The sequence below is a fragment of the Tiliqua scincoides genome, chromosome 6 (genome assembly GCF_035046505.1).
Source record: "Tiliqua scincoides isolate rTilSci1 chromosome 6, rTilSci1.hap2, whole genome shotgun sequence".
Taxonomy (NCBI): Eukaryota; Metazoa; Chordata; class Lepidosauria; order Squamata; family Scincidae; genus Tiliqua; species Tiliqua scincoides.
The window spans coordinates 23,758,168-23,785,328 of record NC_089826.1 but is presented as its reverse complement, the minus strand read 5'-3'; the positions used below and the strand labels follow the sequence as shown (position 1 = coordinate 23,785,328).

Here is a 27,161-nt window from a genome sequence, read left to right as displayed (position 1 = left end):
CTTCTTACCAACTGTTCCAAGCAAGACAGAATCTGAGTTTAGACATGAACATTCAGTTGTCAACAAGCAACAGCTCCCTGGTGTAAAAGTGAAATCCAGAAGCAACCCTGTCTTGCTTTCCATTGCCCCATGCTGGCTCCACTATGTGCACAATATGCTGCTACCAAAATGCTGCTGCCAAAACCATTCACTTCTTTCATTTTACAGACCATACAACATTCTTTCCCCTATTCTGCCCCCCCACCCAAGTGTGGATTTTTTGTTGTATGTGCAGGACCTGTCCTTGTTGTTATTCTATAAACTGACACGTACATTAGTGGTACCAGAAAAATCTTAAATGTTGTCACTGGCCAGCAATTTAAAATAGTACTTAACTGCAGTATATTGTTAGCAAATGCATCTGGAGAACACCATCTTAGAAGCCCCCATATCCTTGTTTCACATAAATTACACAGCCTGGAAGAGTAACTAAGAATAAAAACTCTGCCTTGCAACTCAGGAATCATCCATGATGCAATCTAAATGGATACCCAAACATAACAGTACACAGAGGAAAGTTCACTTCTCATTTATTAGGCAGATCATACAAATATTCACTTTGATTTCTGACTTTGTGCTTGTGCCTTCAACACTTTGACAACAATCTTCTGTTCCTCAATAAGGAACGCCCGCTTAATTCTGGAGAGAAGAGAAAGTATTATTAGTATTTCAGTACAGTGTATTGCTGTTAACACAAGCATTGTCTTTTAATGCAATAGGCACTCGGTCCTTTTTAAAGTTTTGGGTTTTTTAAAAAAAATTAGTTCTTTGTCCCTTCCATCTAGTTTCTGTTTGTTCTATAATATCTATGCAAAACTGAATAAGGAAGGAAGAATCAACAATTCAAACTTCCACCTTCAGACTGAATAAAGCTGATTTTGTAATTTTTTTTTTTTACCGAATGCAGCTGATTTATTTTTAAACAGCAGCCTGAAAGTTAGTCACTTGCACAACATTACCACTCAGGCAACCTCATGACACACAGGTATACACAAGGTGAAGCTGTTTTTTTTTTCCTATGGGTTGACAAATTTGTTGTACTTCATATGACTTACAGATTCTTTTGTTCTTATAGATCAGGGGTCTCCAAACCCCAGCCTCGGGGGCCAGATGCAGCCTGCGACAAGCCTCTATCTGGCCTGTGGTCAGCCTCTTGTCACCTGAAAGCCTCTGGCCCACTTGGCCAAACATGATTGGGAGCTGTGCTCTGGTTGCATCTGGAGGGTGTTCTAAGGGCCAGAGAGGTTGGAAGAATGAGCCCATTCATTCATTTATTCACTCATCTAAGTTCCATCTCAAATTTATTTATATAAATTTTATATTTAAATTTTTTTTCTGGCCCTCTACACTGTGCCAGATATTTGATGCAGCCCTCTGTCCAAAAAGTTTGAAGACCCCTGTTATAGATGAAAGACACACAACAATTTGATAACTCACTGGTTCTCTTTGAATTCTGGGATTGATAATTTGAACATACCATGGCTCATTAACATCATTTCCTCAAATACGCACCAGAATAACGTCAAAACAAATCCCAAACAGTCTAACTTCATTACTTCTACTGAAACCTAAAAGTCTCTTCATATTACTAGTCAGGCTGCTGTGGATCGCAAGGCAGGTGTATGTATCAGCAAGCCCAGGATTTAAGTTCTTGTGAAATCCACAAATGTCTTCTTTTTCAACTTTAGTGGCTCAAGTAGAAATACATAATCAATGCCACTCTAAAAGCCAGGTTATTACAATATTTGTATACTGCTTTTCATATCTTAATTTGTAAATTTGATCTGCTTGATAATTCCAAAGCAGATCAAATTGTAAACAGTTCTTCTCTAGGTTACAGATACACCTACCTGCACAACACAAACTTAGTGCAGAGGTCTCTGGTCTTATACTTGTTATATGAAGAAACCAGCTAAACATTTGGATTACAACCTTCAGTAGAATGTTTGAACAAAACCCAATTACCTGTCACGAACACATTTAGCACACATGGAACCACCATAGGCTCTGCTAACATGTTTCTTTGTTTTGGACAGTCTCATAAGTACTTTGGGGCGAACAGCACGAACCTGTAGAAAGTGAAAACATTGCCATCACAACTGCTTTGTTAACTTTTGTTGAAAAGTGGTATATAAATATTCTTAATAATATATCAAGAAACTATCTGTAGAATTTGAAATATGTTTCTTTTTAAAAGGAAATAAAATAGTTGTAAGCCTCAATTAATGCTTGTAGGCAAGCATTAATTAAAGCTTCAGTATAATAAATACCAGTTTTAATGAGATAGTATTTTAGGATTTAAGATAACAAACAACAACAGTATTTATATACCGCTTTTCAACAAAAAGTTCACAAAGCGGTTTACAGAGAAAATCAAATATCTAATGGCTCCCTGTCCCAAAAGGACAAACATTGTAATAACAAACATTGTAATAAATCAAGTACATGGCTATTCTTGAATCTGACTGGCCTTTTAATTTTAAAACCATTCCAGAAGACTTACATTAATTCAATTCTAGTTAAAATTTCTCAAATAAAGAAAACAAGGGAATGCAGAGACACCTAACAGTTTAATTTCCATTTTCACACTAGTAGTTGTAATTGGACACACCATGCATGCTTATTCAAATTTCCAAGGAATGCACCAGAAATTCTTTGGCTTTCTAAATAGGGGCAGCTGTATTTAACAGCTAATAGCTGAACAATACACATGTAGACATTTCTGCATTTGCCATAAAATTGTTTGTTAATGCTTCCTGATAGTAATCCTTCTAAAAGATTAATAATGAAATCAAAAACTGTTAAGTCAAACTTTAAAAGCAGCAGTTATTACTATTTTTTATTCTTGTTGAACATTAAAGGCAAGGTGTTTTTCCCAATTGTGATTTTTTTCTAAAGATGCAATAATACCTTGATTTTAAAAATAAACAGTATCTTATTCTCTGTTAAAGTGCTTCATTTCATACTGACTGCACATGACCACAACAGATGTTAAACTAGTATTTTGAAATACTAGAAAAAAAATGTGGAATAGCACTAGTTCAGGGGTGGCCAAACTTTCAACTTTAGGACTCCTGGACCTTTAACAATTTTGTATAAGAGAAAATGCTGAAAAATATTTTTTATTTTAAGGAATTTATACCCCGCCTTTCCATCCTGCTTGCTGCCTTCAGGGCCCTTCTCTACAGAAATACTGGAGGTCCAGGAGACCTAAAATTGAAAGGTGGGCCACCCCTGAACTAGTGCTATTCCACATTTTCCATAGTCCTGCCCCACATTAAGAATAAAGCAGTAGTTTTTTCACAATCCCTTGTAGAGAGAAAGAAGGGAAAGGAAGATGCTTGACAGCAGCTTATGTAAATAAAGTCTAATTGTCATAGCGCCTTAAGAGAGGTAACTGTATGTAGCTGTTTTGGCTAAAGGATTCTGACTTCCCTGGGGTGCTTAAAACTACTATAGTATTTACTTTCAAATTCCTGCTGATCAGGTGCTAACTCAGCAGTAGCAGCTCACTAGGGCATCATAATGATGAGGAAACAGACGAACAAAATGCAGCACTTTACATTTTTGCTAAAGAAACAAGATATTTGATAGCCATAAACAGATTGGTCAGACTTTGCTGCTCCAATTCACATCTTTATATGGGAAACAAGTTAACATAAATGCAAAGGTATAAAGCACTTACGCCACGAAGTCTTCCTGGGCATATGCCACATGCAGACTTTGGTGCCTTGCCAACTTTCTTGGTATAAAGATAAACAATCCTGTTACCTGGAGTTCGGGAACTGTATCAATCAAAGAAGCAGTAATTTAATATAAGTGTCATTTAAACAAAGCTTAGAAAATTCAGTAACATTTGAGATCTTACTTACAGTCTGGTCTTGTTAGAGGCAGTATTGTAGGACAGCCTACGACGGTATGTCAGGCGCTGAACCATTTTTGATATCTAAAAAAGCCAAGACAATGTGAGAAGGCAGATTTGAAACATTATGCATTTGTCAACAGCAACCTCTTTAGCATCATTTAACACATTTTTATCCTTTGCCCCCTAAAAGGAGTTAAAAAACAAACCAGGTTTTTGCTCTACTATTTTATCTTCAGAATTATACGAAGTTAAAAAGTAATTGGCCTGTGCAGGGTTTCATCACTGCTCTGGCCATCTCCCTAAATCGCAATGTTTTAGCCACTGCACCAAGTTCTTCAGCAAATTCTCAAGTGCCTGGTCAATTGTCTAAAACTAGATGGTATGCCTTGACAACTTTGGTGCCTTGTCAGTGCACAGTGAGATGAAAAACGCTGGACCAGACTAACGCATCAGCCTTATAGAAACTTTCCATATTTTCTACACAAACAATAATACAGCTGACTGTGCATCAAGGCACATAACCTCCCATAACTGCCATTCTTCCAAGCACCTTCCTGGCAGGTAGCGTGAGACTCAGAATTGGCCCAATGCAGCCCAGCAAATTTCATAGCAAAAGCAAGGACCTTGGTCTTCCACCTAAGTAAGCAGGTCTTACATGCTACACAGCCTCTCTGTGAAATGACAAGTGTCTGAGTTTTACAATACTTTCTCTAAAGTTGTCAAAGCATTTCAAACTTTGAGCATTACACATTTAATTTCAAGGCTCAAGGCTGCAATCCTCTCCACACTTTCCTGGGAGTAAGCCCCACTGACTACAATGGGATTTACTTCTGAGTAAATCTGCATAGGATTGGGCCCTCAGGCTCCAACCCTACCCACACTTTCCTGAGAGTAAGCCCCACTGACTACAATGGGACTTACTTCTGAGTAGACCCGCATAGGCTCAGACTCTTAGAGAGAAGCAACAAATGAATGGCAAAGGTCTATAAAAGCCAGAAGCCGAGCGCACCACCCAGAACCTGCCCCGCTTCATCCTCCATCCCGCAGACCGTGAAATAAAATCCGCACTTTTATTCTCGACCCGCAACTGCAGCGCAAACGAAGGCTGGAGAAGCCGCAGCCTGCCTAACAGCCCGGCGCCGGCTCTAGGCCGAAAGCCTCCCCGCTGGGTGTGCAGCCAGACCTCGGCCTCCCCCCAACACATACACCCCGCACTCCTCGCCCCAGAGCCCCGCGCACCCGCAGGCGCGCACCCGGCCCCTCTCCACCGCGGATGGACACGGATTGAGTCGAGCCCCTCGGACAGCTGCGCGGAGCAGCCCTCACCTAGCGCAGGCGCCGGCACCGGAAGAGAGAGAAGAGCGGCCTGAGGTCAAAGTTCACACGCTGCGCCCGAACCGGAAGTCGGGTGACGTCTCTGTTCCTGGGACACGAGGGAATGTTCCACTGGGCGCCGCCATCTTGTACGGAAAGCAGGGGGCGGGGCTTCTGAACTGGGACAGCCTTCCCTTCTTTATGCCTTGGAAGCAGCACACAGAGGTTGGTCAGCTTTCATTTAACTTGGAAGATGCAATAATTGTAGGAGCTAGTTGTATATTTATGCTTTTAATCAACAAATATATATGTGTGTGTATTTATATACACACACACTGTACCCATTGTTTATATATGTTACCCATTGTTTATATATGTTAAAACGACATATATACACACACACACACACACACACACTGTACATATGTTATATATGTCCCCTGGGGGCTGGGGATAAGAATAGGCCCTCAGTTTGGCTGTACTTGTCATAAGAGGCGACTAAACAGCCACCGGGTAGATGGGACACAATAGCCTGGGAAGGCAGCTCATCTGAGAGAAGGAAAACTCTGATCCCAAACCTCCACTGCCTTGTGGCTACATCCAGTTATGGAAAAGGCTTCAGGAGTCAACCTCGAGGCAAAATCTGGAGCCAGAGTCCCTGAGGCAGTTCATGGCTGAACACAGTCACGTTCTGGCAACTCCTGCGACGCCGCTGGAACCAACCGTATTGGCTTCTGCCTTTCCATTGGACCATTTCAGCGAGGTGGAGAGGGGGGATTTGCTGCATGGGAAACAGTCTATCCACCATATCCACTTCACCCAGGCTTTGCGCACTGGAGAGGACACTCTGTTCCAGAACGCTATTCAGAGCGCGATACCATAGTCTTCCGAGACTGAAGGATGCCAACAACGTTATATATATATAATATGTGTTATATAAATCTTAAAACAACATATATATGTTTATATATATATGTTAAAGTAACATATATGTGATATATATGTTAAACAACATATATATTAGAACATATGTTGTTTATATAGATGTTAAAACAACATGTATGTGTGTGTGTTAAACAGCATATATATGTTGTTTTAACATATAAACGTATATATGTTTTAATATTTTATATTATATATATATATAGTAGAGGGATCTGAAGGCCTTAGGAGTGGACCTCAACAAGTGGGAAACCCTGGCCTCTGAGCGGCCCGCTTGGAGGCAGGCTGTGCAACATGGCCTTTCCCAGTTTGAAGAGACACTTGGCCAACAGTCTGAGGCTAAGAGGCAAAGAAGGAAGGCCCATAGCCAGGGAGACAGGCCAGGGACAGACTGCACTTGCTCCCAGTGTGGAAGGGATTGTCACTCCCGAATCGGCCTTTTCAGCCACACTAGACGCTGTTCCAGAACCACCTTTCAGAGCGCGATACCATAGTCTTTCGAGACTAAAGGTTGCCAACTTAATATATATAGTATATATATATATATATATATATATATATATTTCTTACTCACACTCATATGTTAAATTTGGAGGATGCAATATTAGGTAATGTTTTTTAGGTAGGTCACACTGCAAAAGCTAGTAGAGCATCAGGCTACCCACCATCAACAATTAAGGGCGCAATCCTAACTCCTTATGTCAGTGCTTTCCAGCCAATGGAACGTGTGCTGAATCCTGTAGTTGGGTGTCACTCGCAGAGGCCTCCTCAGAGTAAGGAAATGTTTGTTCCCTTACCTTAGAACTGCATTGCCCTTATGTCAGTGCTGGAAAGTATCCTGTGTTCATTTAAGCACATACAAAGTCAAATTGCTGTGTTCAGGCCAGTTGTACCAGGGCCAAAATCATATCGCTTGTGAAAGTTTATGAAGGCTGGATTGTATAAATCCTGAATAATGTCCCCGTTACATAATTATGCAGTTCTGCTTAGTTCTGGGCTTGACTGAATGCTGCAGTTCATTCAAACGTGGCTTCTCTGATCTTCTGCTGTAGTAATGTGGTGACTTTTATGCACAATGCCCAAAGGACCCTACAAGCTCATTGACAGCCATGCAAGTTACCTTTGAATGAATAATGTAGGGGTTGGCAAGTGGAAGTCCTTGGACGAATCCAGATCAAATAGGCTACGTGTTTGCCCCTATCATGGACACCATTCTCTTCCTGTCACACCTGCCACAATGCATTAAATAACTTGTAGACAGAGGAGTAAGCAGCTGTTACAGCTTTTCAGCCAGCTTTATGCATTACAGCACGAACTACAAACTTTGGGTGGGGGTTGTGAAAAATATTTTGTGTAGTTGTGGGACAAATACACCAGCATTTTGTATCCCTGTTATGATTCAGGAGCAAGGATTATACCTTGCAACCATGCGTGAGCTTTTCCTCCCTTCCTGCTCCAGGCTTGAGTCGTGCTAACTGTATTTAACTGGAAAGTTACTTCCAGTAGTGCTCTTGAAGTTAACATGACGGGGTCAGAACTCCTGTTCCCCCACCCCAGTTTGGTACCAGCAGATTGTAGTGAGCAATCTAGTTGCTAAATGGGACTGTAGTATCTATCATACTTTAGTATGATATCCTGTTCATACATGAACTGGATGAGTTGAAGAGATGAACAGCTGTGCTCCCAATTGTGAGTTGTTTGTTCTCAAAATCTGCCTAGATGTGTACTCCTGCTCAGGACTGTGCAGCAGAAGACTACAAGTTTTCCAAGGTTTCAAAAGTATTTTTAAAACATTAAAATACTTTTGAAACCTTGGAAAACTTCTAGTTTTCCATTATATGTACTCCTCATGGACTCTTTGCTCACAACAGGAGAGGAAACTGAATGCTTTCCACATGCGCTGCCTCCGACGCATTCTCGGCATCATCTGGCAGGACAAACAACACAGTCCTGGAACGAGCTGGAATCCCCAGCGTATATACAGTGCTGAAACAGAGATGCCTGCGTTGGCTCGGTCATGTCGTGAGAATGGATGATGGCCGGATCCCAAAGGATCTCCTCTATGGAGAACTCGTGCAAGGAAAGCGCCCTACAGGTAGACCACAGCTGCGATACAAGGACATCTGCAAGAGGGATCTGAAGGCCTTAGGAGTGGACCTCAACAAGTGGGAAACCCTGGCCTCTGAGTGTCCCGCTTGGAGGCAGGCTGTGCAGCATGGCCTTTCCTAGTTTGAAGAGACACTTGGCCAACAGTCTGAGGCTAAGAGGCAAAGAAGGAAGGCCCATAGCCAGGGAGACAGACCAGAGGCAGACTGCACTTGCTCCCGTTGTGGAAGGGATTTTTCACTCCCGAATTGGCCTTTTCAGCCACACTAGATGCTGTTCCAGAACCACCTTTCAGAGTGCGATACCATAGTCTCTCTAGACTGAAGGTTGCCAACAACTTCTTTAGGATATTTTACTTAGGATATTTCTATACTGCTCTTTAATTAAACAGACTCACAGAATGGACTACAAAAATGGAAAAAAAATAGTAAAATACAAAGGAGAAATAAAACAGTTCAGCAGACACAATCAGTACTGACACAGAATTAAAACTAAAAAATGTGAAAGTTTACAAGATCTAAAAGGTCTGGACAAATAAAAATGTCTTCATCTGGTGCTCCAATGACATCATATTCAATGCCAGGTGAGGCTTCCTGAGAAGAGCATTCCAGAGTCAGGAACAACCAAAAAAGCCCTATTCCTGATTACCATTTTCCTCAACCCTGAAGGGGAGGGGGGACTCAGAGAAGGGCTTTTGAGAACGTTCTTAATATATGGCAGGTTCAGGTATTGCCAGAAAAGGTTGTGTGGGGTGAGAGAAGATTGGAAGTAGTGATTCCCACTTACAAATAAAGTCCAGCTGAGTATGTGGTGCCAAGCAGAATTTTTACAGCAGGGAAGTGCTGGTGCATAGCCTTCCAAGGATGGTTTTCTTTAAACTGGAAAAAAATAACTAAAACTAATGTTTTCAATTAAACAAGGAAACAAGAACTGTCTTATGCTTCTCTGGCCTGCATGTGCTTGATTTATTGACCTTCAGTTGAAGCTCTTTTCTACTCTAAATATTGTGTGGCGATGGGGGCTGACTGGAGGGGCTAAATCTACCCTATCCCACCACAGTTTCATCCCATTTTCCACACACACACTTACCTACACTACTTAAAAATAATTAAAAAGTATAGACATGCCACGTAAGCATGTCGTTTAGCACTTGAAGGTTGTTGTGAATTGATCTATTCCAGAGAACCTCACTGTGTATGCACATTATCTAAGACATGTATAACGTGGGTTTTGATTGATGTTCCAAAGATGCAGGCTTCCCCCTTTGCCTCATGCCCCACTATGAATTGTGTTTGTTTTTTTAACCTGCAAATCGGTACAGATTATTTTGCAATACAGCATGTATGCCTCTCTGGATGGGATCAAATTTGAAGCGCTCCAACTTTTATCTGGATATTGTTGTTTCAAAGTAAGGTGCACTTTCAGCCATCACAAGGGTGTGATGCCATCATTAGCTGTTTCTGCCTTTCAGAAAGCTTTGATGTGTGTTCATGGCCTTATTTATAAACTTGTAACTCACAGTTTGTTGTGAAGTAGCCTCCTTGTCCAATATCTATAATTATTATTTTGCTTAATTATTGGTTGTTTTAAAATGCAAATTTCAGGCACCAATATTCCTCTGTATCATGAAATAATGAGAAAAATATGTATGAGCTAGATATGCAAGCTCATTTTAAAAGGAACACATCTTAGACCACAAGTGAGTTTCTGAGCAATTAGAGTATTTAATTTGAACTTTCTGGATCCAGAACCCCAAGGGAAGGAAAGAAACCAATTAAATTAAATTAAATAATAATGCCCTAAATAGAAAAATGTAACAGGATCCAATTGTTAAAGAACAACACTTAAATTGCTGATAAAGGAGTTTGGAAATATTCTATAAAGGCAACACTTTGCTACAGTATTAATATCTTAAACAATAAGTGCTGATGTTAGTTGGACATGACAGATTTGGGCCACATGTTCAGCTGACAGACATTTTAAAATTAAAAGAAAGGAGAGATAAATCTTAATATTAACAGAAAAGAGAAACATTTCACTGTATATAAAAATTTGATGTAACTGTTTAAAAAGTACCGCATGCAGTATATTTTATAAATATTGCAACAGATACAAAAATGAATGTCCAACAATTAAAAAAAGCTATACTTGATCTAGTGGCATGGAGACCTCTTGCTTATAATGTTGCCAAGAGTTGGGCTTGACTGAATTGATAAAACAACATAAATATAGCAGGTGTACAATGACTTTAAAGAATTAGTTTGATGCTGTTTCAAGATGTTTGCCCTCCAGGCATTTCAGATGTACAAATAGAGCCTATCTACATGCGTGCTACACTGGGCTGATCTTACCATTTCAGATAACAACTTTGATTGCCTTTTGCTTATTCCAATCTTCATCTGTTTGTGTGTCATTCAAAAACTAACTGTAGACCAAATTAAGCAATTTCTGCCCAACGTTGCATATACGCAACAGATATCAAATGTGCATACCTCTGGGCTGGGCAGAAATGGATTAAGACAGGATGCTAAATGTGTCATGAACACACTCTTATGTTCTTATGAAGAACAGCCCCGCTAGATCAGGTCATAGGCCCATCTAATCCAGTTTCCTGTATTTCAGAGTGACCCACCAAATGCCCCAGGGAGTACACAAGACAACAAGAGACCTGTATCCTGGTGCCCTCCCTTGCATCTGGCATTCTGACATAGCCCATTTCTAAAATCAGGAGTGCACATGCACATCACGGCTTGTAACCCGTGATGGACTTTTCCTCCAGAAATTTGTCCAATCCCCTTTTAATGGCATCTAGGCCAGATGCCATCACCACATCCTGTGGCAAGAAGTTCCACAAACTAACTACACGCTGAGTAAAGAAATATTTTCTTTTGTCTGTCCTAACTCTCCCAACACTCATGCTAATTAGGTGCATGCCTAAGAACATATAGGATTGCTGTCTAGGTTACCCTTGTATGGGGCCCCCATAGGTGCAGGGCCCAATTGGAGTAATTTGTCCAGTTGGCTTAAAGCCAACCCTGAATTCAGAATTAATTAATTAAATAAGTCCAGCCAAGGCCCTGCAGCCCCCTTAGCGACGCAATCCTGGGGATCGTGTCACTGCCTTCAACTCTGCTTCTGCAAGGACTTACTGCAGGGTTCTAACTCCCTTAGAGTTTGAGAACCGTTATCTTACCTTAAGGAAGACTGCCACTCAACTGCAGGATGCAGCACATGCCTCATTCACACTGCTGTGTTAGTGCAGGAAAGTTGATAGGATTTGGGCCTAAATTTGCTTACATGCACAACACTCAGAGAGAGAGAGAGAGAGAGAGAGAGAGAGAGTCACATACACTAAGCATGTTGTCAGTTTGACTATACACAAGATAATGAAAGACAAAGGGAGTTTGTGGGTTGATGGCAAGGTTGCACTGATGACCAATGTCACAATTCCATTTCTGTGAGGCTTGAGTTACATTGCAGGAGCCATGGGGCAAGAGCACCAAGACCCAGAAAACTTCCTGGGTAAAGCAGGATCACAGCCAGAAAGAGCACTATGAATGAGCCCTAACATGCAATCGGCCAGTTCCTTAATCACAAGGGGAAGTAGGGCAAGAGAGCCACTGCTGCTTTCCGGGAGGGAAGGAGCACGTTGAGAGGCAGCCCACAAAGGTTAGCTGACCAGCCGATGCTGGCTGAGCATCTTTGGTTGAGCTCAGGAAGGTAGTGAGAGAAAATGGAAAGGAAAGGGAGATGTTGCAGTTCCTGGATGCTGGCTGGCATGGTGATCTTTAGATAGCAGCTGGAATGGGGTGACAACACTGCACCAGCAGGTTAATGTTCCGTAGACCAATAGCAAGGAAGGCTAGTGGGCAAAGAACAAAGAAGCAGTAGGTGTGGACTGATGGTTGAGCTGCTGGTACTGCCTGAAAAGCTGAGCAGGAGAATTTGTGGTGCGTTTTTGGATTGGAGATGGGATGCCAGGCTGTGACAAGGCTGCGGTAGTCCTTGTGGCAGGATGGAGTCGCTTTGAACTGATTAGCCACAGAGTGAGAGCCGTGCAGGAGTGTGTGAAAAAGCCAGCTGGCAAAGAATGAAGAACAACCTTGAGGATCTGTCCAGGTTTGATTTACGATCGCTGACTGAAGCTCCGATGGCACATACTTAGAGGAGATAACACACTGTGAAAGCAACACCTGATGACTGAAGATTCTGTGATTCGCGGGGACAGAAGTGGCAAGAGGGAGGAGGATCATACACAGCAGCTGCAAGGCGTACCAGGACAACCCAATCCTTTGCAGTTCTTCTCAGAAGTAGTCCCACTGCAGTCAGTAATTCAATGGCGCTTCCTCCATGCCAAGTAACAATGGAGCTCACAGGAGCAATGCAATTGGAAAGCGTGATCTCAACCAACCTCCTCCCTGCTTCCCCACTCCCTTTTTCCCTAGGCTTCTTCAGCCAATTCCAAGGCAAGAACCCCATTGGGGTCCTCCTCCTACCGTCCCTCTTCCAAAGAAAAAACCAGACCACCCATCCTTCGTCCAATGATCATCAGTTCCTTCCTATCAGAGATGGGCAAAATAGCCTGCTCCCACCTTCCTCCTCCTGCTCAGATGCAAAAGCAAACATTGACCCTTCTCTTCCTCCTGGTTGGAACTTCCCTGCTGCTCGCACAGTTTTTCACAAGGTTTTTCACGCCACAAAAACAGTCAGCAAGGACACCAAATCACAGACAGACTTGAGTCTGCATGCATGGGGAGCGAGTGCTGAGCCAGGGGCCCTTGACTTGAGTGTTTTGCCGAGTCTTCCATGTGCATGACTTGAGTGTACACAAGTTAGCAAAAAATGCTGATTTTTGTGACTCAGACTTGAGTCACCTGACTCAAGTTTCCATCCCTAGTGTTTACTTAGTTGATCAATCATGTGGCCTTCTCAGCCTGCAGATCTTAGACCCCTTCCCGTGTCCATGTAATATCTATGTTACTGGCTTGGTCCATGCTTTCATTCCCCAAATATGCTGGGTCTACTGTGATGTGGAAGGAAAGGTGCATTCTGCAAACAGAAAAGCAATGGCTGATTCATGCTACAAACAGCACATCTGGAAATGCCCAAAGGACTGCTATAAATTCTAGTCCTTTTGGGGGGAGGTTTTGAGTATTGTATTCAAAAAGAGCACATTTTCTTTCCTTGATAACAATATGTTTATATCATGGGCTTCTATCCATGTGATTTAATTTAACTGCTCCCAGAATGGACCTGTGAATATTACATGACATTAAAAGGATATGGAGTTCATTTCCACTTCAATGGAGCTTGTTCAACAAACAAAATTATTTTGTAGCAAGGAGGAAAACAGTTTAGTGGGATGCAGCCCTCGTATACAGCGTACATAACATCACATTTGGGCTGAAACTTTTTCTGTCAAAAAATGTCATAACCCCGTAAGAAAGAGAATTAAAATCCTGTTATTTTAATTTACATCTACCCACAAGATAAGTAAAGTTATCATTGAAATTCTAATTAAATAGGATGATTGACTAAGGTAGGACATCAAAGAAGAGAAGTGAATATGATAAGTCGAAGTCTTATTAATTAGTCCGCATGGAAGAAATTCCAGGGACGTCAAGCTGCTGCAAGGAGAAAAAAAAGCAGACAAGAAAATGTGTGTTTCTTTGAAGTTAGGAATGGAGATAGTGATGGAGGTAATTGTGTCTGACTGGATCCAGTAATGAAGAGCTGTAAATCAGACCTAGGAATCGGAGGAAAGAGTCTAGTAACGAATATGGCTGTCCCCCTGCTGTGAAGAAAAAGAATGCAGAGCTGACTAATTGACCCAGCCTATCTCCCAGTAGCTCCCTGTTATTATTTATTAATTTTTAATTTCTGAATTATTTACGTCCTGGGAAATTATTTTTGACAGCCTGTAAAGAGCGCCAGAGTTAATGGAGGATGAAAGGGCTGCAACCAGAATTAGCAGGAATGCAGTCACAGGCTACTGGATTTAATGATTTTGGAAAGGGAAATTGATTTCACACAGTGTGTGTCACTTTATACTACTTTAGGGATACACCAGCTATTTTATTAATTGAGGAATAACCAACTCAGAAGTATATTTGAAGTGTAAATGCATCACAGAGCTCAGCTATTTACTCACACACACCCCAGGTCCACATTCTGAAGAGAGCTTAAAATTGCTGCTCAGAACCAGAACAGGTGCAGGTCCTGGTTGTAGACCTGCCCATGTCCTCTCTAGGAGAAAAAAAAAAACATGCCATCTCAGGAAGAGTTTGTAATCCTTTTGTTCTGTTCAAGCGAAATCCATCTCTCCTCATGACAAGCCCTAATTATGTAAATTTGTGTGCTTTCCCACATGGAATTCATGCTGGATGGAATCCAACACCCATCCCAAGAGCATAAACCATGGTTGAAACATGGTTGAAAAAACCATGGTTGCGCAGCTGCTTTTCAGGTTCTTGGGCAGTCAGCTTCAGACATCTATGCATGTAAAGAAAGGGGAATGGGTATGTGTATGAAAAAGACAGCAGGTGGATACAGATGATACAGATGAATTTTGAGGGGTGTGGTATGAATAGAATCTGTCAACAAACTGTTCACGGTATGCATGCCACCATTTGTGTGTTTGTCTGCAGTGTTCCAGAACTGAGTGTCACTTTCAGATCCCAGATCCATCCTACATGAAACGCTCGCCTGAATCATCAACATAATCCAGAAGTGGGATCTAGTAAGTGTTAAGTCGGGTCCATCTAATAACTTCTGGACTGACAGAGCACTGAAGTAACTGTTTGTTAGACAGTTTGTTGCCTGCTGCTTTGAGAAACAGGAGAAGCCCTCTAGAGCAGGGGTGTCAAACTCATTTCATACCGCGGGCCGAATAGCATTCATGATGCCTGCTGAGCGCCAGAAGCGATGTCATTAAACAGGTCCAAACCAGAAATAAGCACTGTTGTTATGTAGGAACTCATTAGACAGAAGGGAGAACACACAAATCTTGAACCTATTTTAATATATGAGAGCCCAATTTTTCATGTGGGCCACGCTTTCAGCAGTGACGCCTCAGCATTTCTCAGCAGCTGAGAGCCCAAGGGCTTCTGCGGACTGCATAAGGCCCCCCCGGGCCTTATATTTGACAGCCCTACTCTAGAGGCTTGACATGGAACACAGAAAATAGTACTGTATTACAGTACAGCCATTGCCTTAGCATGAAAAAATTTTCCCCTTAAGTGGGTAAAGAGGCTCCTTTTAAGTGGTGGTTCTCTTGTGTTCAGCAGGGGAAAAGCAACTGTCCCATTTCCTCCCAGCACAGTGTTATTGCCAGTGGCATTTGGTGGTGTTTTCTGTGTGTATGTGGTGTGTAGGCCTGGGAACAACCCCCTCATTAGCATGCAAACTGTTTTGTGAATTTTTGTTGTTGAAAAGTAGCATACAAATATTTTTAAGAAGAAGAATAAGCAAAAAGTGGAGACAAGAAGAGCAGTGGTGCAAGACATATCTATGCATGCTATAATTTTCTATCAGTTTTATGCCAGCTTAACTGTCATGGCTTCAGTCAAAAGAATCCTGGAAATTGAAATTAGAACCCTGAGGTCCTTTGGAGAGTTTAATCCCTTTGTTTCTCCTAGCACTGCAGGAGTCACCTGCACCTTTGGGTTGGGTGGTGATCTAGTTACTCCATCTTTCTTCACACAGACATCCCAGTCCTATTCAGCTCTGGTGCACCAGGGCTGCATGGCCCATGCTATATCCATGCTGAAATAGAATGGATTCTCTCCCAGCAGAAAAAAGATGCAAAACTTTTGATTTCAGTGAGTGGTTGACTAAATTCTGGGCAGAATAGGTGTCAGAATAAGAAGAAGAGATGGTATAGCGGCGCAGCTGGAAGGAGTTCCGCCCCTGGGCCACTCCTCCTTGCTCACCCCGTGATTCCTCTGAACACTACTGGAGCTTCACTCCAGTCACATCTGGAGGCTGTTCTGAGGCTGAGAGAGGCCACATGCTCCCTCCCCTGGCCTCAGAAGACTTTCTACAACCTTTGGGAGGCCTTAGAACACTTCCAGTTTTTTTGTGGTAGGGAACTGGAAGTGATGCTTTTATGACTTTAGAAGGCTTTTTGAGGCCTGGGGAAGCACAGCTCTGGTCGTGTTTGAAGGGGCGTGGAGGGTGATCAAGGGAGGGTCCTGTGACCCCCTCTCAGCTGTGCAACTGGATAGGTAGCATCTCTGGAACCCAATTTCTATGCAATATTATAACCAAGTATACTGATTATAGAAGATAATAATGAGAAATGGCCTGCAAATAGAATGTGTATGTTAAAAATTGTTAATTTTGCTCTTCACATGGTGATAATTGTGGGAGTACAGAAAGGTTTTGCTCTAAGGGCTTTATAAGATTTAAGAACATCCCTTCAGCTTATTTCTCTGAGCAGTTCCTGAGCACTCTGAACATTCCTTTTACCGACAAGAACATGCAAGGCTAGTCGGGGTTTATCTGTGACTTTGTGGATTATACCAATAGCAATTAACGAAGCAAGGAGGATCAGCTAATAGAAGGAGTTACATGAGATGGTTGACCTGTGGCCTAGGCTTCAAAGATTGCTTCTTTATCACTCTCTTACAGATCCAGAGTCTTCCTACAGTCTCCTGGGTTAGTGATCTTACCATTAAGACCTAATCAGTGCGTCAGAACCAGTGCAACTCCACAGGCAGAGAGGCCAGAATGGGGAGGAGACTGGGGCATGACATGGAAGGGGCAACAAGGAGTTGACGTACACCATATCCTAACCCCCTTCAGTATATATAAAAACTGCAGTTAATGAATGAGCCACTAGGCTTTCATTTTGAGCAGCTGAAGTAGTATATGCTTTGCTTACCTAGCAGAATAATTACACTTCCCTAGACTACTGAGACCTCTTCTTTCAATATTAAAACAAAGGGTATATTTTCTGTGCTGTGCAATGCTCTGGGAATTAAACTCACAACTCCAATTAATAGCAACTAATTCCCCACATAGAATATTTACTCCCAAGACTTGACTTGATATAATGAGTCATGTGTTTTTGCATTTAAGCTCTTAATGCCTAGAGGATTTAAAAAATCTATCTTGATCACTTCATATTTTCATCACTTGAAAAGAGAAGTGTGCCTCTTTTTACCACTGGCGATTTAAGTACGTATATACATTACTAGATTAATGACATGAAATAGATTGCTGCCGTTCCCTCTCTCTTCCCTTCGCACCCACGTCTCTCTTGAATAGGGCAAGAATAAAGCTTTCAAAATTATTTTACCTATGCTAATACAACAGGACTAAAACTGTTGAGGGCTGAATAATAGTTTTGCAGTTAGTGTAGTGAATCAAAAATTCTTAGCCCACATAACTTATATAACTAACCTTATTTAAAGATAAACTGTTCTGCACAGCACACTTTCTCGTTTTCAAGTTAATTCAGGGTCCAATCCTATTCAGCTTTCGAGCACTAATTCAGGTACGCCAATGGAACATGCACTGTGTCCTGCAGTGGAAGGTGGGCAGTCATGGAGGGCAGTTCCCTCAAGCTAAGGGAATGTTTGTTCCATTAACTTGGGGCTTCATTGTGGCTGCATCAGCACTGGAAAGTTGGGTAAGATTTATCAGATATTTATAAGATTTATAAGATACCCTCAGAGTTTAACAGTTACTCGCTTGTTCCAGATCCTCCTGGGAATTATATAGTTCTATTGGCTAGGGCAGGGCCTGGGGGGGGGGGTTAAAGGGGGTAACTTGTACCCGGGCCCAGGATCAAAAGGGGGGCCCAGGAGCCAAAGCAGGGGTCCCTGAAATTTCCTGGGATCTGACATTTTCCTGTCTACTCAGACTTGTTGCCCGTATGGGATGCTGGGGACACTACCATGACTGGGGATGCTGGGAACACTACTGATGCCCCATGGGTGGGTAGACCTGGGCTCCAAAGACTTATTCAGCTGTTGCTACCCACCCCTCACCCCTGCTTCACCCCTCCCTGCCCCAATTCTGCTCACCCGTCACCACCCTCCCCTGCTCTGTTTCACCCCCACCCTTTGCAAAGGGGCCACAAAGAAACTTTGTACCCCCCGATAAAATTCTTCTCAGAGGCCCTGGGCTAGGGATCTCTGTGTGAATTCTAACAGAGAATTCATAGTTCCTTAACAAGTGATAATTTCCAGAATTCTTTAGTGAAAGCCATGACACAAAATGTGGAAGCATACAAGCCAATGGCACAATGCATGTGTAAGAGGAGATGTGTAGAATAATAGTTGAAGGAGCAATATACGTGGTGCACGAAGCTACATAAGGCACAGACAACACTTAACTTTCAGCAGAAATGAATACTACTATCCAGTGAGGTCTGGAAGCACAGAACGACTTGGATTGTTTTTTTGATAGTTGGGCAGGCCATGGATTTAATTATATCAACTTGTTAAGTTGAAGGATCAACTTATCCTTCACTCTCCTCTCTCCCCACCAACTCACACTAAACAAAATGAGAAATATTGGAAAGGACAGAGCAAAAAGAAAACAGGAAACAAATTAATATGATACCTTAGGTCAGACTTCCCACCCCATTGGCAGAAAACCAAAAAGAAAGGGGCAGCACTAATGACTGCAATATTTTCTGTTAAAAGCCTCCAAGTTTTTAAGTGCTTAGAGCGGATGGAAGGAAAGAATTAAATTTTCATTAAAGGACACTGCCAATTTGAAAGCTGATTTTTTCTTTGGAAATAATTTTGCGGTAGCTATAAGTATTGTTACTTCTATCTAATTTAGAGTGAACTCAAAATGGAGTAGCTACAATCCTATACACACCTGGGCAAAAGTTCCACTGACCTCAGTGCTTTGGATTGTGCTGTAATTGCATGTGCTCTTTGTGCATGTCGGGAACTGCATGAAATACTCAATGAATGTGTGAACAGTGCAGTGTCTTAGAATCGTTGAAGGCTGAGCACAATTTTGTATCTTGTTCCCAGGCAAGACGTGATCAGCAACAGCTTGTTACAGTGTTTTACCTTTCTGTCTTCCCTCCCTTCTGTCTCTTCCTCACACCGTTTCCTCCTTCCCTCTTCCTTTTTACCACGGTCCTCTATGGACAAATTTATGAGAAACAAACTGAGAAGGAACTGCAGCTATAAGGATGAAACACATGTGCTTGACAATAAAACCCACTGAGTAGAGTGGAACTACTTACTTCCTATCAGTATGGATGGGATTAGGCTGTATGTCCCTCACACAATAACTGTAATATAAGACAATAACCTGCATTAAAATGTGGAAGTAGCTGTATACATGTGCACCAATTCAATGGCTTCAGTGCATGCACAGTGCACCGATGTGTACATGGAGCTCTGTGCAAACAAGGAATATCAAATTGTCTTAATTTGTTAATACAGTGAATTCTGCAACACTGACAAGAAAGCTGCTTGCATGGAAGACCATGTACACACCAGAGGTTTGGATCCCTGCAGGTTTTAACCACATTTAAATCTTATTATTTTGAACAGACCTAACAGCCCAAGCCTATGTATGTCTACTCAGAAGTAAGTCTCACTATAGTCAACGGGGCTTACTCCCAGGTAAATGTGGATAGGATTGAAGCCTAAATCTCCTCACTTACTATTCTGTAAAAGTGATGTGTGTGTGTGTGTATGAGTCACACAAACTGAATATCACATCTTTTGCATGTGTGTAGATGGAATTGTGTCCTTCCCATGCTAGATTTGTTATTTGTTTTGTTTTTTCTTCTGCTGGTGATTGACAAGGAAGTGTTATCTACACATAGCCTGATGCAATAATTTTCAGCAGGGTTCCAGGAACCCTGGAGTAATTCAGGGGCTAATCAGGTATTACTCAATGGGAAGATCAGTAGGGAGACAATCTTCCCTGCAGGTAGCTTGTCCTTCATTACTAATCTTTTCCTGCAGTGTGCAAAACATTGGCTGTGTTCTAGGTTAAACTCCGAGTTCTACATCCTCGGTGACTACCATCAGCCTTATAAACAATTAGAAGTACTAAGTAGGTATGCCAATGGCACAATCTATTTGCTTGCCCCCCCAAGGCAGTTTGAAGTATTTTAATAACGCTGTTGTAGTCCTTGCAGTCTATGAGAGAAAATAACTGCAGCAAAGTAGTCTTTTTCCCCTTTATAGTTTAACACTGTATTAGTTCAACACTGGGGCCCCAGTCCTATCCAACTTTCCAGTGCTGATGCAGCTGTGCCAATGGGGCATGTACTGCACCCTGTGGTGGGGAGGCAGTCACGGAGATCCCAACATAAGGGAACATTTGTTCCCTAACCTTGGACCTGCATTGTGGCTGCATTGGTACTGGAGTTGGATAGGATTGGGCCCATAGTTATTGGACTTTTCTGAACGTCCCTTCTTCCCTCCCTACCACCCTGAAATCTGAAATGTTTTCCTTGCCACAAAAGTTTGGGGAAAAGAAGCACTTTGGATTCTTGGATCCACACAGAGAAAAAGAAAAATAATATTCACATAAGGAATGACTGTATGTGGGACAAGAGACATTTTGAGGACAATAGTGCTGCTGGGTAATAGTTTTTGGTGCTCTACGTAAGGCGTACTTTTTGTAATGCATACTTGAGGAGTATACATTATGTAACAGGAGAAATAAAATAAGACAGGCGACGACAGAGCTCTAAAGAGTGTTAGAACACAAATTGAACGCTACTTGTTAAACAAGGTTAATTTGTTCCTATTCCACTCTATGAAATGGCTTCAAACACTTCTAAACTAGGTCATTTGATTGCTATGAAAATACATGTACAAGGCAGCTGTCTTTTAGCAACAAGTTTATTGGAGAGTTTTGATTGCATCCCAAAAGCATGTGAGATATTTCTGACCATATCAAAGAAAACTCAACTGCATTATCAAGGCACTCTAATGAGATGGTTTGTTTAATTGAAATGCTTTAAATTACCATCTGGTAGAGCATGAAAAAATCATTATTTTCATTAGAGGAACTCCTCGTTAGCAGAAAATTGAAGTTACAAAATAGCACTGCATGAGATACTAAAAGTATTGTAAAGTATGTTCAAATCTGGGTTATTAAGAGACTTTTGCATGTAAATTGGGCTTCTGTATTAGTAAAGTACACCCTTCAAAGTATGCAGCTGCGTTTATTTTTTAAATCAGGTGTAGGCTGAGGACTGATGTGGGGGGGATTATTTTGTCAATCTGTCAAACTGGAAGACCATACTAAGGTGGCAGAAGAAAATAAAGAAAAGTCAAACCTGAAGACACATTTGCATCACATTAACATTAATGTGATATGTGCAGGACTGAGCTGGTAGTCATGTGACACTTACTACTATTATATTAAATTTCTACAGCTATGTAAAGATATAACATATTTCAGCATCATTCATGTGCATGCAGGTTCCAGCACTGAGGAGTTTACTATTTGGAAAGTAGATACAAGGGCAGCAACTGAGAAAGGAAAGGGGATGGAGGCAGGGTGAACAGGGGGAACAATGTGCATTTCTTTCATTTACACACTATTGCCTTGGTTACGATGGAATACAGGGAATGAGGGGGTTGTGCGAAGTCTTCCCAGAAAGGTGTGTTTTCAGGATAGATTGGAAAGATGTAAGAAAGGTGGCATGAAGAGGGTATTCGAAAAGAGCCAGGATGGTGTTGTGGTTCAAGATTTGGATTTAGACCTGGAAGATCCAGGTTCAAATCCCTGCTCAGCCTGGATGATCTGGGCCAGTCACAATCTCTCAGCCTCATCACCTCACAGGGTTGTTGTGAGAACAAAAGGAGAGGAGTTATGTATACCGCCCTGAGCTCTTTGGAGGAAGGGCAGTATAGAAATGTTAAAAATAAACAAAAACTCAGGAAATAGCAGGTGACAAAGGAGAAAGGGCAGAATCATCTGAGGGAACAGGTGACCTTAGAATGACTGAGGGTGGAGCTGGGTGAGCAAAGGTAGCAGACAGGGATGTGCAGGATTATAATGGTGGAGAGAGAAGGGGAAGAGCATCTGACTGCTCCTGATCCTCCACATTGAAGATCTCTCACTTCAGAAGGATGTTGAGAACATATCATTCAAGCTGGATGGAGTTGTATCTACTTTTTCCCCCACATGGGGGCGTCCAAGGCACCTAACAAATATGTCACAATAAATGCCAAAATTCATTAAAAATGACAAGTGTATAATATTATAATATAGCAAAATTTATAAAGTGAACAGCACAGTAGCAGAATGAAAAGGAGCAACCCGTAGTCTAAAAAGTAACCCCTGGTGCCTATAAAAAGCCAACAATGAAGCAGGAATATAAAAACCTTCAAGCAGAAATCAACAGCATAAAAGCCATCATATGAAGACAGGCAATGCCCAGCAAAAAGCGGCAAGTAAGTGGAAATAAAAGCAGCATGCAAGCAGGAGGAAACATGAATCCGACCTACTTGTAGCCATCTGCATCATAACAGAAGGCTAATGGAAGCAAAAAAGTGTTTAAGCCCCTATGGAATGCCTCTAGGGAGGGGACAGCTTCTTAAATGGCAAGGGAGGGAGTTCTGTAGCTTTGGTATCACCACAGAGAAGGCCCATTCTCTTGTCGCTGTCCCCTAGCCTCTGTCAGAGTGGCACAGAGGAGGGCTTTTTAGAAGATCTCAGGGGGGCAGTTCAGAATATATGGAAGAAGAATGGTCCTCAGGTATCCTGGTCTCAAGCCATAAAGGGCTTTAAAGATTAAAACCCGCACCTTGAATAAGTTTTGGAGGTGTACTCTTGTTCAGGACCTTGAAAGAATAGAGGATATTTAATCTTTTAAATCTATGCTACTTTCCTGCCAGAAACCCTCTCCCCATTATTTCTACCTGAAGGTGACATTTTCCATAATGGCAAATAATGTATGTGTGTGTGTGATTCGTCCAAAGTCCAGCTGAAATGTCTGCGTGACTTCCTCTTTGCCGACGATGCAGCTGTCACTACCCACTCTGCCAAAGATCTCCAGCAGCTCATGGATTGTTTTAGCAAGGCCTGCCAAGATTTTGGACTGACAATCAGCCTGAGGAAAACACAGGTCATGGTTCAGGATGTGGACTCACCTCCCTGCATTACAATCTCTGTGCATGAACTGGAGGTTGTCCATGACTTTGTGTACCTCGGCTCAACGATATCCGACACTCTTTCTCTCGATACCGAGCTAAACAAGCGCATCGGTAAAGCAGCTACCACGTTTTCCAGACTCACAAAGAGAGTCTGGTCCAACAAGAAACTGACGGAACATACCAAGATCCAGGTCTACAGAGCTTGTGTCCTGAGTACACTTCTGTACTGCAGCGAGCCATGGACTCTTCGCTCACAACAGGAGAGGAAACTGAAAGCTTTCCACATGCGCTGCCTCCGATGCATCCTCGGCATCACCTGGCAGGACAAAATTCCAAACAATACAGTCCTGGAACGAGCTGGAATCCCTAGCATGTATGCACTGCTGAAACAGAGACGCCTGTGTTGGCTCGGTCATGTCGTGAGAATGGATGATGGCCGGATCCCAAAGGATCTCCTCTATGGAGAACTCTTGCAAGGTAAGCGCCCTACAGGTAGACCACAGCTGCGATACAAGAACATCTGCAAGAGGGATCTGAAGGCCTTAGGAATGGACCTCAACAAGTGGGAAACCCTGGCCTCTGAGTGTCCCGCTTGGAGGCAGGCTGTGCAGCATGGCCTTTCCCAGTTTGAAGAGACACTTAGCCAACAGTCTGAGGCAAAGAGGCAAAGAAGGAAGGCCCATAGCCAGGGAGACAGACCAGGGACAGACTGCACTTGCTCCCGTTGTGGAAGGGATTGTCACTCCCGAATCGGCCTTTTCAGCCACACTAGACGCTGTTCCAGAATCACCATTCAGAGCGCGATACCATAGTCTTTCGAGACTGAAGGTTGCCAACAAGAGATTCTTCCATGGAATATAGCACAGAATTAAAGGATTAAAACTGGTCCTGATCCATGTCCCCCATCATAGCCGGCCCATCCATGAGGCTAACCGAAGCAGTTGCCTCAGGACCGGGCAGGAAGCTTCTCTGAGGCTCCTGACATGGTCAGAAACTGCACTTCCAGTTTTCCAGAAGTGCAGTTTAAGATTGCAGGGAAGCCTTAAAGACTTCCCCAGTCGGCTCCAAGGTCGTGCAAGGCTCCATCTCACTTCAGAGGTGGGGGGCGGCTTTGCGTGCGGAGAGTGTGGTATCTTTCACGGGGGAGGGGGGTGGCTTTGCAGACCTCTGCCCTGAGAGCCAGGCAGGGGAGGCTGAAACTTCCCAGCAGGATACAGAGGACATTGCACTGGTGCCTTGCAAGGAGTTAAGGTTGATATCAGAATGAAAGTTGCTAAAAGGCTGTAGAATAATTGGTTTTCATTTATATCTTTAAGCTAATTAACAAATACAGGGGTGGGTGTATCTGCAGGTCTCCCCCACACCCTTCAAAGGTGAGGGGAGCACAGTTTCCCTCACTTCTGGAGGGTCCAGGAAGCAGGGGCAGGGCATCCCGTGTATCCACAGTTTCTGTGGGGGGTTCTGAAGGCTACTGAAAAAGGCTACTGAAGGCTACTGAAGGCTACTGAAAAAACTCCACAGTCAGGGAATTAGAGGACAGGTCCTCTCATGGATTGAGAACTGGTTGGAGGCCAGGAAGCAGAGAGTGGGTGTCAATGGGCAATTTTCACAATGGAGAGAGGTGAAAAGCGGTGTCCCCCAAGGATCTGTCCTGGGACCGGTGCTTTTCAACCTCTTCATAAATGACCTGGAGACAGGGTTGAGCAGTGAAGTGGCTAAGTTTGCAGATGACACCAAACTTTTCCGAGTGGTAAAGACCAGAAGTGATTGTGAGGAGCTCCAGAAGGATCTCTCCAGACTGGCAGAATGGGCAGCAAAATGGCAGATGCGCTTCAATGTCAGTAAGTGTAAAGTCATGTACATTGGGGCAAAAAATCAAAACTTTAGATATAGGCTGATGGGTTCTGAGCTGTCTGTGACAGATCAGGAGAGAGATCTTGGGGTGGTGGTGGACAGGTCGATGAAAGTGTCGACCCAATGTGCGGCGGCAGTGAAGAAGGCCAATTCTATGCTTGGGATCATTAGGAAGGGTATTGAGAAAAAAACGGTTAGTATTATAATGCCGTTGTACAAATCGATGGTAAGGCCACACCTGGAATATTGTGTCCAGTTCTGGTCGCCGCATCTCAAAAAAGACATAGTGGAAATGGAAAAGGTGCAAAAGAGAGCGACTAAGATGATTACGGGGCTGGGGCACCTTCCTTATGAGGAAAGGCTACGGCGTTTGGGCCTCTTCAGCCTAGAAAAGAGACGCTTGAGGGGGGACATGATTGAGACATACAAAATTATGCAGGGGATGGACAGAGTGGATAGGGAGATGCTCTTTACACTCTCACATAATACCAGAACCAGGGGACATCCACTAAAATTGAGTGTTGGGCGGGTTAGGACAGACAAAAGAAAATATTTCTTTACTCAGCGCGTGGTCGGTCTGTGGAACTCCTTGCCACAGGATGTGGTGCTGGCGTCTAGCCTAGACGCCTTTAAAAGGGGATTGGACGAGTTTCTGGAGGAAAAATCCATTATGGGGTACAAGCCATGATGTGTATGCGCAACCTCCTGATTTTAGGAATGGGTTAAGTCAGAATGCCAGATGTAGGGGAGAGCACCAGGATGAGGTCTCTTGTTATCTGGTGTGCTCCCTGGGGCATTTGGTGGGCCGCTGTGAGATACAGGAAGCTGGACTAGATGGGCCTATGGCCTGATCCAGTGGGGCTGTTCTTATGTTCTTATGTTCTTATGTTCTGGAATGGAATCCCCATGGATACTGGGGCACCCCTCTACATGCATTTAACTACATTTAACGACAGGGATAGATTCTGAGGAACTGGTTGTTAGGTGGTTTCATCCTTGTGCAAACATTCTTAGTGCACAGTGTCATCTAGTGGGACAACCTGGAATAGCCTATTGCTTCTAGGCTACAAACCGTCATAATCTTATGGGTCTACCATGACATATGCAGTGTGTCATTGGCTGGAATGTCATTATGCGACACATACTTGGCTTTTAAACTAGAACAGGAAAGGCTATTGCAAAATTAATGAGTTCACATACAGGTATAGCAAACTGAGTAGTGCCTTCAGCAATGTGTAATTTGCAGGAGGGCTTGGGCAATGATCCCTGGCATAAGAATAATGGTTTAACAGGTATATCTATGTTTTCATCTTCTAAGAGTTGGAAGGCATGCATTTTTTTCTTAGTCAGAATTTAATCCTCAGGTACAAAATAGGGATATTTAATATTCCAATTACGCAGCAGATTTCAAAGCAGATACACAGATTTTGTATTTCTAAAGGGCATTTCTGTGATTCTTGCAGCACACCTCTGTGTCGCTCTGCAAGACTCTTGTTCAGGGTTAAGATTTCTACTCTGAATGACAGAATGCCTATTTCCGTATGAAGATTGAAACAATCTGCAGATAATAAGAGCTGCTTCATATCTGTCTTGACTCAGAAAATCTTTTTTCCTTTTAACATTTTTTTTTCTTGACCATCCAATCTGAAGAAAAGTTTTGTATGGTTCAGAGGCTGTCCTGCTGCATAGTGAACACTGGGTAGTTCTAATAAAATGGATTGTGATTTTACAGACCCCAAAACTCTCAGTTTTGGTAATGTCCAGTTACTCCATTCTGTCAGCAGAAAGTTTCATGGTTTTAAATTATCTGTTCATTTTTATTTGTGTTTCAGTATCCTCCTTTTTCCTGTATTGGATGCAGCAGGATCATTACTTGAAGATTAGTATTAGCATTATCTCTGTCTATTAGGCCCCCTTTTAGCCCATTTTGTGTAGAATAA

At 42.6% G+C, this 27,161-nt stretch overlaps 1 protein-coding gene across 3 annotated transcripts in view; it reads right to left on the bottom strand.

Annotated features, from left to right (window-relative positions):
• Window positions 1-552: 552 nt before the first annotated feature.
• RPL34 (ribosomal protein L34) overlaps window positions 553-27,161 on the bottom strand; it is a 338,386-nt gene continuing 311,777 nt past the window's right edge. Inside the window, exons 1-5 of one of the 3 annotated variants that reach the window (XM_066631581.1) lie at window positions 5,231-5,307; window positions 3,912-3,985; window positions 3,725-3,824; window positions 2,005-2,108; window positions 553-678 (exon numbers count right to left, since the gene is read on the bottom strand). In XM_066631581.1, coding sequence (XP_066487678.1) covers window positions 594-678; window positions 2,005-2,108; window positions 3,725-3,824; window positions 3,912-3,976 — 354 coding nt within the window. In that variant the 5' untranslated portion in view covers window positions 3,977-3,985; window positions 5,231-5,307 and the 3' untranslated portion in view covers window positions 553-593. The other 2 variants (XM_066631582.1, XM_066631583.1) reach the window with 2 other exon arrangements.